Source organism: Sapajus apella, unplaced genomic scaffold (assembly GCF_009761245.1).
Source record: "Sapajus apella isolate SASKATOON/1434 unplaced genomic scaffold, GSC_monkey_1.0 scaffold56, whole genome shotgun sequence".
In the NCBI taxonomy this organism is placed as follows: domain Eukaryota; kingdom Metazoa; phylum Chordata; class Mammalia; order Primates; family Cebidae; genus Sapajus; species Sapajus apella.
In genome coordinates, this window is record NW_022436996.1 from 5,140,532 (window position 1) to 5,161,704 (window position 21,173).

General features: G+C 40.1%; 1 protein-coding gene across 1 annotated transcript in view; it reads right to left on the reverse strand.

Annotated features, from left to right (window-relative positions):
• The window catches only part of DPP6 (dipeptidyl peptidase like 6), a 1,109,512-nt gene extending 1,088,985 nt beyond the window's left edge, over positions 1-20,527 (reverse strand). The window contains exon 1 of the mRNA XM_032245216.1: positions 20,005-20,527. Coding sequence (XP_032101107.1) covers positions 20,005-20,064 — 60 coding nt within the window. The 5' untranslated portion in view covers positions 20,065-20,527. The remainder of the gene's footprint in view (positions 1-20,004) is intronic.
• Positions 20,528-21,173: the final 646 nt, after the last annotated feature.

Here is a 21,173-nt window from a genome sequence, read left to right on the forward strand (position 1 = left end):
TGGTGTATATGTGCCACATTTTCTTTATCCACTCTATCATTGATGGGCATTTGGGTTGGTTCCAAGTCTTTGCTATTGTGAACAGTACTGCAATAAGCATACGTGTGCATGTGTCTTTATAACAGAATGATTTATAATCCTCTGGGTATATACCCAGTAACATGATTGCTGGGTCAAATGGTATTTCTATTTCTAGATCCTTGAGGAATCACCACGCTTCTTTCCACAATGGTTGAACTAATTTACACTCACATCACATGTCACGTGTGTGTTTGTGTCTATGTACACATATGCACTTATATTGGCCTTTATTTATAGCGTATTCTTGAACTTCTCAGATCTGTAGTGTGGTGTTTCTAATTAATTTTGGACTACTCTTAGCCAGTGTTTCTCCAAACATTTATTCTCCTCATTATATCTCTCTCATACTTTTGGGGTTTCAATAATGCCTATGTTAAACCATTTTATGCTGTACCATAACTCACGGATGTTCTGCTATTTTTTTTTTTTTTGCTTCAGTTACATCTAGTGCTAGAGACATTCATAGCCAGCACCCTTCTGAGTGTCTCCACTTGGTTTATCACAGGGATGACTATATTTTCCTCCAAGCTATTCCTTCTTCATTCTTCCCTATCTTAGTAAATCATACCATTATGTGTCCCAAGAAACACTATTGTTTAACATAGCACTGGAGGTCCTGACCAAGATTGTGTGAGGTGACAGACATGTTAATTAGCTTGATTGCTGTAATTATTTTACAATGTATACATATATCAAAATATCACTTTGTATACCTTAAATATACACAGTATAAACAACATAAGAAAAAATAAACAGGAACAATAACTCATGGAAAATAAGATATCACTGTTATCATTTGTGGATACCATGATCACATGTAGAAAATCAGCAAAAATTCATAATTAGAGCTAACTAAAAAGATTTTAGATCAATGGATACAAGATCACCCTATGAAAATCAATGATCTTTCAGCAAGTAAATCAGAGCCATCATTTCCAGGAAGACACTTCTACTGTGCAGTACCATTTGGAGAATGAAGAAGAACCTTATTTACTCAAAGGCCAATTTAACTAGTGATCAAATTGCTAAATGGACACTTTGATTAATTTATTTCCTTTTCACTATTTAATACCTAGTTTGGTGTTAGAAATAACCTATTAGATTCATGGAATTTGGGTGTTAAACCCAGCTCTGAATTTGTTGTTGTTAAAATGGTCTTTATTAAAATTAAGAACTTTTACCCATCAAAAGTGATCACTAAGAGACTGAAAAGTAGTCAAAAGTGGTAAATATACTGCAACGCATATATCTGACAAAGAACTTTTTTCAAAATTATTTAAAAATCATTTTTTTGAAAAGAAGGCAGATAACAGAACTAAAAATAAAATAAGTAAAAGATTTGAAGACAACATACATGGCCAATAAGCGTAAGAAAAAGTGTTTAATATTCACTAGTCATAAAGAAAATGCAGATTAAAGCCACACAGGGATACCTCCATAACCTCACTTGGAGCCCCACATCCAGAAGTGTGATTACATCAAGTGTTGAAGCCCTTATATAAACCAGCACAGGTGCATTGAAAAACTCTTCAGAAGTATAATACTAAAGCTGATCTTATGCCTACATATGAACAAATAGACATACAAAGGAACCTCATGATCTTCAACAAGTTACTTAACATCTCTGAATTCTCCTTACTAATGCACTTCCTGGGATTACTGAGAAGGTTAAGTGAGATAAAATATTATATGTTTCCAGCATATAGTACCTTCTCCTTTAATCCATGGATAAAACTTTTCCCCTTTCTTCCCCAATTACCATCAAGAACTTCTTTTTCTTTTCTCAGGTTGCTGAGAAAAGAAACAGAAAATTAAAAATTCCTTTTCCACAAAAAAATGTACTTATTTATTTTTAACTATATCTTCATAATGTCTAGATGTTAGCTTATTGATCACAGATTAACTTTCTAGCTTATTTCCTCTGGGAATAAGAATTTCACACCCAGATTCAAATAATTTTTTGTCTGTAACCCTAGTTCCACTATCAATTTTCTAGCATTGAGCCTTCTGTTTCAGACATTGACATACTTTTCAAGTTCTTAAAAGAGCTTGTGTTGGTCAAAATCTCAATTTTGATTCACCCACATTCTTCACCCCCCCAGGTTCTGCCTCTGCCTCACCTGCCACAGGTACACAACTGTTCCCAGTGTTCATTTTACAAAAAAAAAGTTTCTCACTTTTTATAGGCTGGGCACGGTGGCTCACGCTTGTAATCCCAGCACTTGGGAGGACAAGGTGGGTAGATAACCTGAGGTCAGGAGTTCAAGACCAGCCCAGCTAACATGGTGAAGCCCCATTTCTAGTAAAAATACAAAAAAATTAGCTGGGCATTATGGTGGGTGCCCGTTATCTCAGCTGCTCGAGGTTGAGCAGGGGAAGCACTGGAACCTGAGAGGAAGAGGTTGCAGTGAGCCAAGATCACACCATTGCACTCCAGCCTGAGCAAGAAGAGCAAGAGTCCAAATCAAAAAAAAAAGTTTCACTTTTTTGAAAGTTGGCTAAGACGTAATTTTGAGACTTGAATGTTCTGTCCTATCATCAAAATTGCATTTATTGCAGCAATTTGGACAATTTATCCCTTAAAAGAAGAGCTATAATGTAAGGTAGAAGGAAAGTGGGCATTTTTCTGCTCTCCTTGGTAAGTGGAAGCGTTTGCCTCACAGAGTCACTTGGATAATCAAGGAGGAATTTCTGGGCTTCATACACCATTTACTCCTCCTCACCCCCTACCGCCTCCTTTTCTAGCTAGTAAATGTCATAGTGACATTTCCTTGTTTGTAATAACACATCATTTAAAGACTAACCAGGTCATTCTGACTTTTCCATCAATCTTTTTCTTGACTTTCCTCAATTTATTGGTCCACAACCCACAACCCAACAGAATGGTAACTCATAGCTCAGTCACTGATTTTTTTTTTAAATTATTACTTGGATTGTGATATAGATAGTATACCTTAAAGAGGACAAGAAGTTTTATTGATATAGAGTCACTAAAATGTGTGAACCAGGAAATATATTTGGGGTGTTTTGGGGGGCTTTTTAAACTGTTATTGCTTTTATAATGATAAAGTTTGTAGCTCTTTTTTACTGTTACTATTTGACTCTGGAGGGGTTGCCTCTATGACCTAAAGTCAGGGATGGAAACTCAGAATTTATGAATATTATGGAATTTTTTATTTTGAATTTTAGCAAGTAAACATCATTCAGCAATAAAAATTTGCTAGATTAAAAAATCTCATGGATTCCTCATTAGAGTCACTCTGGTATCTTCACTTCCAAAGCTCTGCATCATCATCAATAAACATTTATTGAGCATCTTTAACAGCAAGATTCTATTTTTTATTCCATAAAGTAAAATATAGGTACAAATAAAAACTTAGTTCCCAACTTTTTATCATATAGGTGAGTAGATAAGATAAACATATAATATATTTAGCAATAGAATGTTGGTATTGGTTAGATCTCCGGAGACCGCTTAACACAAAAACTTAAATGAAAGTGGCTAAAATTTGGAGATGATAAAGCTTGTTAATGGCCACATAGCAAAAGTTGATAGCACAGCTGACAATGGGAACCTCATTCTCTCTGTTCCTATTTCAAGTTTCCTTTCCAAATGAATGACACCAAAATGTCTAACCCCAGTTCCAAGGAATGAGAGGCTGTTAAGTGCAAGCTACCAGTAAGATTGTTTTCACAAAATAAAAGGCTTCTACTGATTTGTCAATCATAAATGACAAAATATATTTTTTAGTACATTACATGTGACTCAGCAAAAGCAGTGGAGCCTTAAAGTGTGGTCATAGGACTAGCGGCATCAGCATCATTTGGGAGCTTTGTAAGAAATGCTGAATCTTGGGCTCCACCCTACACCTACTAGAAGCCCTGACCTAGGCAATCAGAATGCACATTTTAACAAGAGCACCCAGATGGCATGTGTTGACAATGATGTTTTAGAAGCATTGCAACAGGGGGACTTTAGTATGAAAGGAAATAAGTCATTCAAGGGTTCCCTCTTTCCATAAGCATGAACACACCAACAACTGCAGTACAGTGTATAAAGAAAATGGGATTTTTCCACTTCAGTGAGGCTACATGTGTTCTTTAGGTAAAACGTAGCCCCAAGTAACATGCTGCGTCCTCCACTGCTCTTCTGAAACCTCAACTCTGCTCTGAATCCTTTTAAAAGCACACAAACCAAAATACATCCTCCTGATACACCCCCTGAATGTAGGTAGCACTGACAATTTACATATATCATCAACGACCTGGAATTTAATAAATACAAGATAACTGCAAATAGAAAGATAACCAGGTTTAATTGTATCTTCCTACCTCAGTTTCAACTGAGCACCAAAAGTTAAAAGCTGTGAAAATGCTTGCCAAGCGTCCCTGCAGCCCAAGGTGACCTGTTATACTATTTAAAAATGACAAAGGGTATGAAATTGGTGAGTGCACATTTATAATCATCCACAGGAAACTTCCAAATAGTTGGTGGAATTCTCTGGCATCCTCATCTCCTGCAGGTAGGAAGAAGGGACTGAGGGATGGACAACTGGGTCAGGAAAAGGAAAGTATAGGTCTCCTCTTAGCACAAGCCAAAGGAGAAGGTGTCACAGAGCCATTCGGAGAGCCTGAAATGGGTGCTTTGGTGAACCGGGTGTCTTTTAAGCAATGGTACCTAGACCCCACCTGGAAAATTTCAGGCAGCCCAATGTGAAGAGAGGGGACTGTATTGGGAGCAAGCTGTATTGCTTCCGGTGATGGTGGGAAAAGGTGGGTGTTTCTCATGAGCCAGACGTGGACCACATGGGGGAATGCTAAGAGCCATTTTGTAAGAAACTCCACTCAATAGAGCCAAAGGACCAGCAGAGGGTGATGACAGGAAGTGTCAGGATGTGTGAAGGCATCACAGCCAGAGAAGAGGCTAAAGCCATCTTCCAGCATTCTATGTGAGGGTCTCCAAAGACGCCCCCCAAAAGCTCCCCGTGAGAAAAAATACGGCTTCGTGTATTTGTCACATCCAGAGAGAACCATCACTAGATGAGAACTGTATCTACCATGTGATACGGTATCCTTTCCTCATTCCTCTTCCCCCTGAACCCAACCTTGGAGAAGTGGGAAATTGAGACTGGTGAGTGCAGAGGAGGAGTAAGAAACATGCCAGGAAGGGGACCAGGACAAGGGCCTCCTGCCCTCCCCCAGTGCAGGCTTCCAGACCCAAAGCCGCACAAGCTCAGAGAAAGCAAAAGCTTCTCTCTGAATGAATCCTGAACCAACAATGTTATATGAGACTAGGCCGGGCATTTGGATTTTTGCAAATGATACTATTTGTAATGCAAAGGAGCCAGTAAAAAGCTATATTATCTTCAAAAATCAGTGTGGTTCTGTTTAGAACTAGACAGAGGTTTGTTCTAAAGGGACAGCTGGAGAAAAGAATAAGCCTGTTTTATGATTGTCCCTGGAGTCTAACTTACCCATATAACACGGGTGAATTCATGAAAGAGTGGAGAACATATCCAATGCTTACTGAAGCTGCTAAGATACTTTGCACATTGCACATCATTTTCGTGAGAGCTTATTTGATTGCAAGAAAATAGATGCCTATACAAAGTAGCTCAAATAAAAACAACAAGCAAATCTATTATGAATGTAACCTAGATTTTCTGAGCCCTGCTTGGGCAGTCTGAGCTCTTGCCTATCCCATCTTGAACCTCTGCTCAATGTTACATAAACTACCCAACTCCAAGTGCTACAAAACGCCCAAATCCAGCTTTATGACACATTGGTAAACCCAGAAGCTTTCTATTGACACTTCTCTAAAATACGAGGTACAACACCATAATGTTTCCATTCTGTTCCCCAAAGTGCATCTCCTGGCTGCCAGCAACATCTTTTTTCTTCATTATTCCCTTTTATCTCTTGCCACAGAGTCTCACAGGTACCCTCTATTTTTCTGATAAATTCAGTTCTGGTGAGCTGTATCAAATACTAATCTGGAAAATAGCTATCACTCCCAATTCTACTTAGAAAACAACTCAGAAGACCTTTTTTTTTTTTCTTACTTGTACCTCCTGGGATGCAAAGCAAGAATACAAAGAGGCTTATAGAAAAGTCTGCTCAACAAAAACAGTTTCATTTGGTGGTAATAAGGAGTGGGAGTAAAAATAGGAAATCCCACAGGGAATTAATGGTTTTTCTTCATTTTCTATCACTTTTACGTAATGGTACATCTCAGAACACTGAAAAGAGTTGAAAAGGAAATAAAGGGAAGTAAAGACAAGTTTCACACAATGGCAACCAGAAAGAGAGGGCAAGATCTTCAGGATTCAGAGCGCCATCATTTCTGTGGTCTCTGCTGCCCTCCGCCTTCCCTTCTCAATGGTCATCCTCAGGCTGCACGTGACACACACGGCTGTCAGTCTGTTATCTTACACAGTGTCCTTCAAAGTCTCATTGTGATCTCTATGTCTTTGTTCAAATTTCCAAAAGAGAGGATTTGATTGGCACGGCTCAACTAGTGGTTTTGTTCCCCGGGAGTGCCTGGTCAACCCTAGTCTGTATCTAGGAGGAGACAGAGTCCTGTGTTTCAAATAGGAGAGAAGCAGCTGTGGGTAGAGTCTTAATCCCTTAGAAGATAAGTGGCCTGGGAATCAATGAATAGCTTCTCTATTACACAGGTGTCCAATTGGCAGTGGATGAATAGATTAAGCAAGGAATGTGGAACCACTGCAAAAGCCTACATAGGATGGAAGATGATGTTAAAAGTTGCTTTACTGTTTTTATTTTTTCATATCATGTTGCTTTTTATGATTTCTCAGACTTTTGGCCGTTACAAAGGGGAAGTAAAGCTTCAGAGTTCCTGCACTGGAGGGAATTAGAATCTATTCTCCATGGTTACAACTACAAATTAACAAAAGCAAACATAGAAAATGTTATATAATAACTCTCTAGTAAAACTCTGTAGGTCCTTTGGTTGCAAAGGATTACAGTTATCATGTGGGGGAGCAGGAAATGTTTGTTACACTGACTTTAGTCTACATATTTCTATGACCACATGACCACAGGACACATAACTGCAAGAATAAGCAACAAGTCGCATTATCTCTGGTAAGTCTTTCCTACCTAAACCATATGGACCACTCTTTCCCCTGACAAACCGAAACCCTACAATTTGGATTTATTCCTTTTCAATGTCCCTGGGTATTTTATCCCATTGTTTCCTGCTGGTTTCTGCACACACTGACTCACTAATAAAAATAATACCTTCTTAGTTTTTTTTTTTTTCTTTTTAATAAAGGAATAATAGCAGGGAGTCCAATGCTTATGAAATACAGGAATGATATTAAGCATTGGGTAAATTAATAGATAGACATATGGGTTGAATGAAGCATGGATTGGTGCTTGCTGAATAAAAGATTAAATAGTATTCAAAATTAAACGTTTTTAGTTTGAAAACATTTCTTGATTAGCTTTTGACCATAAGTGATCCACATGTAATTGTGTAGCTCAATTTCCTCAGTCAAAAAAAAGGGGGGGAGGGAAAATAAATACTTACCTATTTACCTCAGTGGCAGTTGCAAAATGAATACGATGACATTGATGAAAACGTTTGGAAAAGTGGAAGGATGGAGAAAGAATTGTCAAATTGTTGACACTCTTTTCATCTCATAGTGTCTTCTAGTATTCAGACCTCAAATAATTCATGTCAGATATGCACAGTATGGGTTCCTCTTAGTTGTATTTAACATATCTGATGTATTTAGCATAAAATTTAGTATAATTAAAATTTTCTCATACATTTTAGGCCCACTTTATTTTAAAGTCATGTTTCTAAAATCAAAAGGCATATGCTAGCAAATTTTCCCAGAAACTTCAACTTCTAGTCAAAATAAGGAAACAGGAAATGGATGAACCCTCCTGCCTGAAACAAGTAAATCTTGCACAAATATAGGAAACAACGTATTTTGAGACACTGGATATCAAAGAAAGCAAAGGAGGACACTGATTTCTGATAGACGGGGAGTCAATGAGGCGAGTCCCATGTTATCTAGAGCTTACTGCCTTAGAGAGTTTTCAGACTAAAGTGGATGATGGAAAACCTAGGTGGGGCCCGGGAGACTTTCTGAGCTAAACAGACGGAGCTGAGAGTCTGGGGAGAACAAGGCAGCTATAGTTTGTAGCTAGAAGGTCCGAGAGAGAAGCAAGCAGCACAGAAAGGGAGCTTTGGAGATCTGCTGATAGCTCCGTGAAAACTTTAGCTGAATACAGAACAGGGCATGCATGAGAGAAACTCTCCAAGGTTGGGAAAAGAATAACCTGGAAGGATTGGAGGCAGTGGTGCCCTGACACTCTCAGGATAGGAAATAGTACCTGCTCAGACAAGCTGCTCTAAAACAATCTCATGATTCATGAACATTTGATAGAATACACAAAAGGCTCCTATTTTTGTAGTGCGAATAATTAGCCCTCAGACTGAGCATAGGGCTAATTATAACCATAGTTAATTATAATTAATATTATATTTCTACCTAGTAAATCTTTAAAGCTAGACCTGAAGGAATCAGATTATTTCCAAGGGCCTTAACTGAGTTCCAGAAAAATAGCTCTGAAATATGTATAGGAATATGCAAGTATCCAGTATTTACCAGATAAAATTTACAATATCTGGCATCCATTCAAAAATTACCAGGCTTGCAGATAAGCAAGACAATACAAATCTTATTCAGGAGGAAAATTCAATCAATAGAAATTGATCCAGAACTGATACAACTTTTAACATTAGTGAACATGGACATTAAAACAATTATTACAGCTTCATTCCACATGTGCAAAATGTTCAATGAAGACATGGACAATATTAACAAGACCCAAAAATGTTCAGTGAAGACATGGATAATATTAAAAAGACCAAAATTGAAATCCTAGAGAGAAAATGGATACTGTACACAATAAAAGATACACTGGAAAGGATTCACAACAATAGCAGAAGAAAATATTAACGAACTTGAAGACGTAAGAATAAAAATAACCCAAAATAAAACCCAGGGAAAAGATAAATTTAAAAATGAACAAAGCATCATTGAGGTATTTTAAAACTTCAAGCAGCCTAATATACAAGCACTTGGAACCCCTGAAGGAGAACACACACATATACGGAGAAAGAGAGAGAGAGAAGAGAGAGAGAGAGAGAGAGAGAGAGATGGGAGCAGGGAAATATTTTAAGAAACAATGCCTCCAGATTTCCAAATTTGATGGAAGGTATAAGCTCACAGATATTTAAAAAGCATTTGCCTAACCCAAAGGCATTCTATGTTTCCTTCTAGAATTTTTATAGTTTTAGACTGAATATTTATATTTATGATCCATTTTGAGTTAATGTTTTCATATGCTGTCAGGATAGGTCAAAGTTCTTTTTTTTCACATATGATTATCCACATTGCAAACATCTTCAAAAGTCATTGTTGGCTGGGTGTGGTGGCTCCCACCTGTAACCCCAGCACTTTGGGAGGCCAAGGTAGGCAAATCACCTGAAGTCAGGAGTTCGAGACCAGCCTTGTCAACATGTTGAAACCCCACGTCTACTAAAAAATAATAATAATAACAACTGGGGATAGTAGTGGACACCTGTAGTCCCAGCTACTTGAGAGGCTGAGGCAGGAGAATTACTTGAGCCTGCGAGGTTGAGGTTGCAGTCAGCCAAGATCACACCACTGCACTCCAGCCTGGGCAACAGAGTGAGACTGGGTCACACACACACACACACACACAAAATAAGTAATTGTTAAGAGAATTAAAAAATAAATAAATTTATTTATAGACTATATACTCCCATAGACTGGAAGAAACTTTGCGAATATATAGCTGATTAAGAAATTTATGAAAGACTCAACTCAGTAGAAACCAAGTAACCCAACTAAAAATATTCTGGAGATTTTCCGAAACCCTTTAGCAAAGAGGGTATGTGGATGGAAATAAGTATGTGTAAAGATGCTTAGCATCATTAGTCATTGCAAAATACAAATTTAAACTGCACCAAGATGCCACTAAACACTTATTTAAATGGCTCATATTGAAGACTGGTTGTTTTCAGTGTTGGCAAGGATTTGGGGGACCTGGAAGCATTAGGAGCTGCAGGTAGAAATATAAAATTCTAAAATGACTCTGAAGAATAATTTAACAGTTTCTTAAAAAGTTAAACATAAGCCTACCATAGGATCTAGCTGTTCAACCCTTAGGTATTTACCCTACCTAAGTGAAATGTAAGCATATGTCTATACAAAAGCTTGTACATAAATGTTTATAAAAGCCTTTTTGGTAATAGTAAAAAACTTGAAGTAACACAAATGTCCTTCAACATGTGACTAGATACACAAACCATGACATAGGCATACAATCAAGTATTACTCGGCAACAAAATAAACAACTATGATACATGCTGCAACATGAATAAATCTCAACATAATTATACTTACTGAAAGTTATCAGACAGAAAAGACCACATACTTTAATAATTCCATCATCTAAAACGTTAGAAAATGGAAAGTAATATATATTAACAGAAAGAAAAGATTGGTTTTCCTTAGGGATAGAAAAAGGCAGTGGAATTGTTAGGGAGAGAGAGATCACGGGAAGCACGAGGTACCCTCTGGGACTGGCACATATGTTCTCATGGGTACGCACATGTGCACATGTCAATACTTATTAAGCCGTACATTCTAAATATGTGCAGTTATTCCTCAATATACTTATTAAACATGGTGTCCAGTATTTATAATATCTTTTTCAAGAACAAAAAAGGTAATAATTTTTTTGTCCTGTTTTTTAAGACACCCTCTCTTAACTTAGCTGACTTAAATACCTTATAAAATTATGCAGTGAGTTTAATACTCACTATGAAAAACAGCAATTAAGAGTCCCTGAAAAGATGAGCCTAGCAACTATAAGGCACCCTTTCCCTAAAGGACTTGCTGGAGGTCATTATTCTTACACTGAGTCTAAAGGACATCTACTGGCCTAGGTTCTCCCTTAAGTATGTTTTACTGTTGGATTATTTTTCATATGTATGCCAAAGGATGCCTTAGTAACAGCCAGCACTTTGTCTATGGTTCATTCTTTTCTTGTCTTTTCTTTTTCTTTTTTCCTTTTCTTTTTGACAGAGTGTCACATTGTTGCCCAGGCTGGAGTGCTGTGGTGTGATCTCAGCTGATTGCAACCTCCACCTCCCAGGTTCACGTGATTCTCCTGCCTCAGCCTCCCAAGTAGCTGGGACTACAGGCATATGCCACTACATCCAGCTAATTTTCATATATTTAGTAGAGGTGGGGTTTCACCATGTTGGCCAGGTTGGTCTCAAACTCCCAACCTCAAATGATCCATCCACCTCAGCCTCCCAAAGTGCTGGGATTACAGGCATGAGCCATTGCACCTGGCCTATGGTTCTTTGTAGGGTTGGAATATTGTAAAGTTGGAGTTTGATGTGACCCTGAAGCCTGGTTGAATGTCCTCAGCTTTCACACAGGTGAACAAAGGCCCAGAGAGTGGTGATCACCTACGTGGCATGTAACAGGTGCCCCGAGGTGCCCCACTCGACCAATGCTAAGGCCGAGTCTATTGATTTCCTGCTTCCCTCCTTCCACTCTACCTCAGTAAATCATCCTTTACTGGATAAGCTTTTCCATATGAAGTCACACAGTTAAGAAGCTTCCACAAAGGCCCAGTGAATCATCAGCTTTTTTAGTTTATGAAAAATATGAACTTGTTCTGCTGTGCACACATTTTGTCAGATGTAATTTTAAATTGTTTCATAATGCCTAAATGCCTTATGATCTCTTAATATTGCATTTGAAATTTTCATAAAAGAAGATACACACACTGAAAAAATAAACACATTATGTCTTGATAGTAGGAAAGTAATACAGACTTTCTAAAGTCCTAAAGATGAGGGAAGGCACCCACAAGGAGTTATGTAACTTTCTTCATCTCTGTTGACTAAATCCATATTGCTGGGACTGTAGTGAAAAATATTAGAGTTGAGAGTCCTATAAAATTCCAATCACTATTTCCTTCATGAGGTACAACATGTAAGATAATTAAAATACTGCATTTGAGATATAGCTTTTGACTTAAAAAAAAAATCCAACAAATAAAACCAGAAAAAGCAATTACTACTCATTTACTGCCCTCTATTCCTGGAACCTTAACTTATGCATGAGCTTAGATTCATTTTATGTATTTTACTGATAAAATGAGAACAATTAAAATTTTAAAAATCAATAAAACATAAAGCCAAAATAACATAAATAGATTTTCACTAATATCCTAGAAGTCATAAAAATAATTTATGTTCTAGCCATTATATTAAACTTTCTGAAATACTTGAGGATTATTTAAGTTTTGGGTGGTAAAAAGAATGTATTCGTTTTTATTTATATGGGTACTCTTTCTTATTTCTTCCAGAAATTACCAATTAAACAACTAAGTTTTCTTTTTAGTATGAAGAGCAATGGTGGATACGAACAACTATGAACTAGGCATGCCGTTGCTAACAGTAAGCATTAGTGAAGTGTCCTTCAGGCCGAGTCACTAACCTTCACGGTGCCTAAGTGTGTATCAGACATGGCCCTTCATTGTGTGCTCAGATGGAGAAGATGAACCAGAAAACAGCCTGGTATAATGGAATGTGCCCAAACCTAGAATCAGGCAGAGGGGGTTTGAGCCCTGGCTCTCTCATTCACTGTGTTTTGTTGGATCTCAGTTTTTTGAAATGAGAGGACTGAATGAAATTAACCTCTGAAGTTAGATCCTAATTTCAAATATTCTATATTAGGGATGAAAGATTCTTCAGCATAGGAGGAACTAGACACAACACAGAAAACGGCAGATACCAATGGTCAGGATGAGGGAAACTGGGAATTCAGAAAGAACTACAGGCTCAGGAACAGGGAGGTATAGGGATCAGAGTAGGGGGGAGGGTCTGAGATTTAAGTGAAAAATCAAGCTGGAGAATGGAACCTGCAAGCATGGGTTACAATAAAAAGTCCCTTCTTAGCGGGACTCCGGTTCTGTGATACACTCATGTCCGTAGATGGTGATTCTGAAGCTGAGTGTGTGAGAAACGAAAAGGGGCAGGAAAAGAACCATATTATGTTATGGTAGCAATCAGTGAAACTCCATAAGCCTTGCATGAGTTTGTCATGTCCCACAGCCTGTGAGTAGGGGGCTGATCTAATCATTTAGAGAGAGGGCCTTCCACAGAAAGGGAATCAGTGCTAACATCCAGGAGGGAAATTCTTTAAGCTATGAAAAGGAGGAGGTGGATGCTCAATTCCTAAGAAGGATAGACTGAGGAAAAGTCTGAAAAGTGGATGAAACTTCCCAGAAGGGGGAAGTTCTATTGATCAAACCAGAAGGGTCAGGAAAGAAAGAAAAGGAGACAGGAGGTATTTTGGCCAATGGAGAGCATTAAAGTAGGTTTTGCTTTTTATAAGAAGAAAAAAAGGGAGAACATGAAAACTTTCAGATTTAACAAGTGATAGTTTATCAAAATGTGAGTTTTGGAAAACGTAAAATTGGGAAAATGAAAAAGGAAGAGAGAAAGAACTGATAGAAAGAAAATTTTAAAAAGACTGAGTAAAGGTCAGCAAGAAAGCTTCACAGAGATTTAAAGTCTTGAAAAGAACTCACTTAGAAAGTGAAAGGGGATTCCAAAATTCAGAAAGCTAGTGAGGGCAGCCTCCAAAGCTCTGGTCACCCCTGAGTCATGTAGGTGTTGAATGAGCTACAAGAGGATAAAACAACAAACCTTGTATTTGAGTTGACATCCAACTTAAGTGTTCACAAAAATGAAAAACCAATTATCAGAGAAACATAACAGAATCCAGAGTTTCCACAACATTCATGATGCCCAAGATAAAATTCAAAATCATTCAACATACAAGGAAATTTTAAACTGTGGTCCATATTCTCAAGAAGAAAATACAGTCAACACAGACCAATCCTAAGAAATCTCAGATGTTAGAATTATCATGCAAGGATTTTAAAGTGAGTATTATAACAAGACCAATTCATTAAACAACAAAGATACCCAGGATGAATAAAAAAAAATAACAAACTCAAGCAGAAAATAGAAATTATGAAAAAAGAACAAAGGGGAAATTTTAGAACTTGAAAATGCAATATCTGGAGCTAAACACTGAATGCGCAAACCACAGAATGCAGAACACAGAGGAGAGAGTCGTTAAATGTGCAGATGCTGCCACAGAAGTTAAATCTGAAAAAGAGAGAGTAAAGTAGCTTGGAGAAATGATGAGCCTCGAGACCTCAAAAGCAATATAAGCTGTTTAAAACACACATAATTGTCATCTCAACAAATTAAGAATAGGACAGAAAAAAAGTTAGACAAGATAATGGCCACCGAATTCCCAAAGATGATACATTTAAAGATTCAAGTTGATCTTTGCATGCCTAGGGGAATAAAAATAAAGAAAATCATCTCTACACATAATATTCAAATATTGAAAACCAAAGAAAAGTCTTAAATAAAGACAAAGAAGAAAACTAATACATTACATGCAGGTAACTATGAATCAAATGACTTCACTTCTCAGTAGAAAAAACTAATTCTAGATCTCAGTGGAATGCCATCTTTAAAGTGTTGAAAAAAAAAAAAAATCCTGTCAACTCAGAATTTTACATCCAGAAAAAAATATATCCTTTACGAATGAAGTCAAAGTAAAAATGCTGGTGGGATCCATGAGTAGTATTCCACAAGAAAATGTATTTTTATTGAGTCAAAATGGCTTGAGCTGATTAATACATTTTTTTAATGTCCTAAAAAGAAAATGATAGACACACAAGCCAGATTGAGACCACAGGCTGTATCTTTGTTATCCCTCTCCTTGTAGTGAAATAAGCACTAGAAGTAGAAGGTAAGGAGCGTATTAAATTTCCACAAATACCTAGAGCTGGCAAAAGTCAGCAAACCCCTGTGAGGGTGACCCTCTTCATGGGTCATAAGCAACTTCAAAAGGCAAAAGCTTCATCAGCCTTTTCACAGGATGAAAATCTTGAGAGGAAACACCAACATTTTACTAATTCATTGGTAGAACACGATGTTCCTTATCAGAAAATAGTGCCAAGTGATGAATAAGGATTGACTTCTTGCCGAATTCTAGGTGCGCAAATGGGTAAACAGGAGATATTATGATTATTAATCATTGCCTTCATCAGAGAGGCACCAATGAGTCCTTGACCCTGAGGGGGTTTTGATAGTTGAGTTCAGATTGAAACCCACAGAGCCAAAGTTTCACACCTATTCTTTAGTGCAAAGAATCGGTTGAGATTCGTGGGCTAATAACTCATTCCTTTTGGCTTTGGAGACAAGGGTGGAATGAAAACAAAAAATAGAATGTTAAATATCCACCTTTGCAAATAGAAAGCAGAGATTTTTTATCTCTACCCTCAGACAAGACCATTGATTCCTCCTTAAGTGTGTTTCTGAATTGACAGTTATTTTGGACCTGGCGGAGCTAGATTCCTCATTGGCAAAAATGGCTAGGAAAGGAATCTTACAAACTGGAAAAAGTGCTTATGGAATCTGTTATGCTGATCCTAATTATCAAATGGTTTAAGTGCTATAGGCATCTGTAGGCCAATATAAACTGTGTAATATATATGCAATTGTCATCCCAAGAAAGACTAAAATGGAAAAATATTTTTTAAAATAGTGGTACAAAATTCCCAAATATGGTGAAAGAATTTAAAGATTCAAGATGCTTAGTGAAGTCCTAGGAGGGTGAATATGAAGGAACCCATGGCTAGTCACATACAAGTCATCAAATATGGAAAATCAAAAAGGAGATGCTCTTGAAAGCAGAGAAAAGAGAAAACAGATACAAAATACAAACAATTACAACATCAGATAGATTGAAGAATTTTAGATAAAATGGAGCCTCAAATTATAATGTAAGTGATATAAAGAATTCTCTCCATGCTTGATGTGCAGCTCTGTCATGTAATAAATGCTTACTATGTGCAAGCATTTTCTTTCTTGGGGATTTTCTTAACGACTATATGAGATAATGCATACATTATTCCCTTTTCCTAGATTTGTAAAAATAAATTAAATTAGTCCTTCCTTTGTTACTTTCTACTTGTGTGATTTTTTTTTCTGGGGTTGGGGGAGGTGGCTAGAGATGGCATCTTACTGTGTTGCCCAGGCTGAATTTCAACGCCAATGATCTTCCTATATCAGCTTCCTGAGTAGATGGGACCACAGGCACACACCACCATGCCACATGCAGCTCTCTTTGTGTGATGTTTACCAAGTTACCATTTGTCTCACTGCAAAGCCCACACTCTAATGATTGTCCCACCCTACGCATACCCTCTGGGACCTGCTGCTGAGGAGCTGTTTGCCTATGAGAGGCAACCATGTAAAAAGAGGCCATTGGCTGGGCACAGTGGCTCACGCCTGTAATGCCAGCACTTTGGGAGGCCCAGGCAGGTGGATTGCTTGAAGTCAGGAGTCCTAGACCAGCTTGACCAACATGGTGAAATCCCATCTCTACTAAAAATAAGCTGGGTGTGGTGGTGGGTGCCTGTAATCCCAGCTACTTTTTGGGAGGCTGAGGCAGGAGAATCGCTTGAATCTGGAAGGTGGAGGATGCAGTGAGCCAAGATCGTGCCACTGCACTCCAGCCTAGGTAACGGAGTGAGACTTTGTCTCAAGAAAAAAAAGAGGCTGTGATAACAACATATATAAAGCACATGCCCCAGTTAATGAAAAGGGTTTCAAAGTGAAGTTGCTTTGTCCTCCCTGATTTGGGTACTTAAAGGTAATGTAACGCCTCTTCTTGTGTGGCAGGTCCTGCTGCCAGCCCCAAACATGATTAGTGTGCTGAACTCTCATGAGACTCCCACCATGAAGGTCCTGTAACACTTAGGCACAGAGGTTAAGCAATTTATCCAAAATGACACTGGTACCTTAGGATCCCAAAGGCCAAGCTTCAGACAGCTACCTCCGCTGCTTCCAGAGACGGAAGCACTGGTAACCCTTTTCTGGATGCCTAATGTAATACATACTGACGCAAGGAAGTTTCCCTTTCAGAAAAGATCAAAGCAAAGAAACTCAATCCAAACCTTTGCTTTCTCTTCAAACCTGAGGCTGAAAGGAGAGGTCCTACTTTGGCTGGAGTTAACTATTCATCTGGGTGTCCTTATTTTCTTCTCAGAAAGTGAGTGCCATCTTCCAGGGCTAAAGTTCTACAATCTTACGTTTGTAGTTTACATTTTCTGTAAAACTTAAGTTTGTAGTCTTTGCTCAAGAATAAATACCACTTTCAAGTTTCCAGGAGCCAATTCCACAGGACTATCACTTCTGGAGGTTTCTTCTCAAGACCAGTGGCTCCTGCCTCTGCTAGGGCCAATAATGTGGTGGATTACCATGTGATGCTTAGCAGTGGTTGGCAGGTGGTTGGTTGCCCCCATGCTCAGGAGAAAAGAGGCTGCAACAAAATCTCTTGTTTTCCAATTCTAGGGGTTCAATACACAATAATGAACCTAGCAATAAATAACACATCTAGAAGAAGGCTAACTCAACACCATCCTAAAAGAGACAACAAATGTTGTTCAAGAAATATCTGCACAAGAACAAATGATAAGAATTTGCCAGATGTAAATTGCTATGCCAGTCATCAGTAAATGCATGAGACCAAACAAAAGTGAGTCCAGCTGGAATATTTTCCTAAGAGACTGATGCCTTTCCTTCCATCAAAGTCTCCCAAGATGAACTCTAAGAATAGCAAGCACAATGAAAAAACAACTATTCCAGAACATCTACTAAACTGAAATTATTGAGTTTTATATCGTATTAGAAAAATACTGTGACCTAAACATCACACGGTCCGTCCAGCACTTCCCAGTGTTGACTGTTGACTTCTGCTACCTGCTCATTTCTCATCCACTACAGAACTTTCATAAATACGTCAGCTCCCATCATTTCAGTCTCTAGGGTTGGTATTGCACCACAGAAACCTCCCAGAAACTCCAAAACGGCAAACTTTGCAGGCAAACAACAACTTAAGTGGGTTCTTCTCTGAGAAAAGGAATTGAATATTTTTTTTTCCTTCTAGCTAATGGATTTCACCATTGTCTTGCTTTAAGCCATCAAAGAGTTTAAAGAAAGAAGGACAGGGTATGACTAGAACTGCATGTTGGAGACCAAAGGCAAAGTCTAAGTTCATATTTGGGATCTCAGTTCTCATATTATTGGAACTTAATAGGGGTTAACCATGTTTATAAATGGATGATTGATGGTAACTATTTATTGATGTGATTCAGTGGAGCAAGCATTTGTTGGACACCTGATAGGTGCATAAGATGATCCTAACTCATGATTAACAGGTTTCGTAGTACCTTTTAAATTGTTGGTGTGTGTTCTAACACTTGCCAGAAAGTTTTATCGGTGTCAATAGCCTACAGTCAAATTCCTCCAAGAAGCTACTTTAGTACTGGAGCCAAAGGCATTTTTTAAAGGAAATTCCTGAATGATCTTCTCAACTCCACAGATGTCTCTACTACATTTCACTGATGTATGAAACTTTACTTTTAATTCAGAATTTTTATGTCAACTGCTCTGTATTAAATACTTTTCCTATGGATATTACACAGATGTGAAGCATGTAACTACTCAAATCGTAGCGAGAACATGGATTAGAGAAATGACTTGCTGATTCAAATATTTCATCATCATCTGATAGAAAAAAATGCTTGATATTACTCAGGTGAGTGAAAGTATTCAACCCTAAATCCTCATTTTACATAACTCAAACACACCAAGAGTTCCTTTATCCATCCAATGAATCCAATATCATTACTCACTTCAACTCCAAACAAGTAGATAGTGTCTGGAGTTGACATTGCGGGTTAATACATGCCCGAAACCCCAACAAGTAGATAGGAATGGGAATATATTTCTAATAACAGCCCATAAACATATATGCCGTTACATAAAATGTACACACGAAAATAGTTGTGGAAAACAAGAGAGTAGAGCATAAATTCAGGCTGCATATCAAGGACCAAGCTCCACAGTGCTCACCTCTTTATTCGGTTTAAAAATATATAAATATTCGAAAATATGTTAAAGTTCACTGTCACATGCATTGCTGTGCGGCTTCCCTATGTAACCCAGGTAAGGAATTTCCTCGCAATTAACCAGCGGCAGATAGCAGAGGCATATTGGGCATGGCCAAGGGTAGCGGGCCCCACGCGGAATCCTGAACCTCACTGGCCATCTGGGTTTTTTTTGTGCGTGGGAGTAAACGTTTCCCAAGTCCCTCACACTCTGGGCTACTAGAGAGGTTCTGCCAGAATTCCTTAGGCCGCTGCCCACTCCCCTTTCTATAAACGTCGCTAATTTCCTGGAAATAATTCCAGGCACACGTTGCTCTATTAAAGTTAATGAAGCACGTGTCCGTGACACCAGCCAGCGCGGGCGCCTGCGGGAGAGCCCCACGCGCTTCCCGGGAAGAGCTAGTCTGCAGGCTCCGGCCCAGGGGTCCTGATTATGAAAGGGGGAGGGGCTCTGCCTCCCACCTCCGACCTCCTCTCTCGAAAGCCCCGCAATCGTGGGAAACGGCTGCACCTGCCACAGCAGCCGCGAAGCGGTGTGGGCTCTCCAGCCCCGGGGTGGCCGGCGGGGGCGGAGGCACGGGCAGAGCCCTGCTGCTGGCCGCGGGTCTGCGAAACATCACACGTTCTCGTAACCCCCGGGATCCGCCAACCATCTTCACTCCAGGACCCCTGCAAGCGATGCAGAGGCGCCGGCGGCGGCTCACGCTCCCTCCTCACCCTTGCCGGCAAACTGCAGCCTCCACCTGCGCCCTTGCCCCGCGCGAGCCCCCTCCGTCGCGGGTCCCTTACCTTGTGGCCTTTCCCCGGGGGACACCTGACGCTATTGGAGACTCCTGCGGTTTGATTCATGTCCAGAGGAAGTTGAGGGGCCCAGATTCTCTACCTTCAAAACTTCCTAGGCGCGTGGAGGGTGGCGGCGGAGGTGCGCGCCTCGGGGGAGACGCGAGGTGGGTTCCCCCTTCTGCAGCCGAATCCGGGCGAGCGCTAGGGGAGCCTCCACGCTGCAAGCTTCAGTGCAGGGACGGCGAAATCCGTGGCCCAGAGCTGAAGAAGGAGAAGCAGCTGCTGGGACCCCGGAGGGAACCCGGGCCGGCGCCAGCGGCTCCGAGGGCGCTGTGCCCAGTGCTGCCTCCCCGGGAAACAGTCCAGGACTCTCAAGACCAGAAGACCCAGCAAATCCAAGGGAGCCCCAAGGAGGTGTGTGTGGGGAGAGCCAGGGGGACGTAGGACTAGGCTCTTCCTGCGCAAGGGGTGGGGAAATCCGCGAAAGCCGGGGAGCTGCGCGCACTCACGCCCTCGCGCCACCAGGGCACAGCCGCAAGGAGCCCACGGGTGCGCGCTCCGCTCCAGCGCGGATCTGTCCACACCCCCCTCACCCTCAAAAGCTCAGGCTGGAGCCGTCATCAGTGCGGACTCGGGCACCCCACCCACCCCGCTGGGGTGAAGGAGGGGCCCCTCGGAATGGCTGGCGCCCACTCTTGCCTACAGCTCTTGCGCAGGGCTCCAGCCGCCAAATCTTCCCGGGATGGTCGGGAGGTGGCATAAGAGGTTCTGCCAGGAACCACTGCACAGGCGAAAGGGAGACAGTGGAGTGGGCGGAGGAGGAGCTGGGACGGTACCCGTGCTCCTTGGCACAGGCCGCACAAGCTACAGCTGAGGGATGTGAGCCCTCTGTCAGTCGGCGCTGCTCGCGGAGGCTGGGCCAGTGCCACTGCTGGGCGCCCCAATCTGCCTGACCAGGGCCGTATTTGGGGGAGGGCAACAGGGCGCATCCATTCCTTTCTGCAATAGAAGTCTCTGCAGCTTCCCAAGACTTTTTTTGTTTTTTTTCTTTTTCTCTGTTTCCTTCTTTTCCTCTAGGCACCTGTGAAGAAGTCATGATCTAATTAGTCAGCATTTAGGCACAGGTGGAAGGAAATTGACCCTGGGAACTAAGAAAAACGAGTCAACAAAGAGCA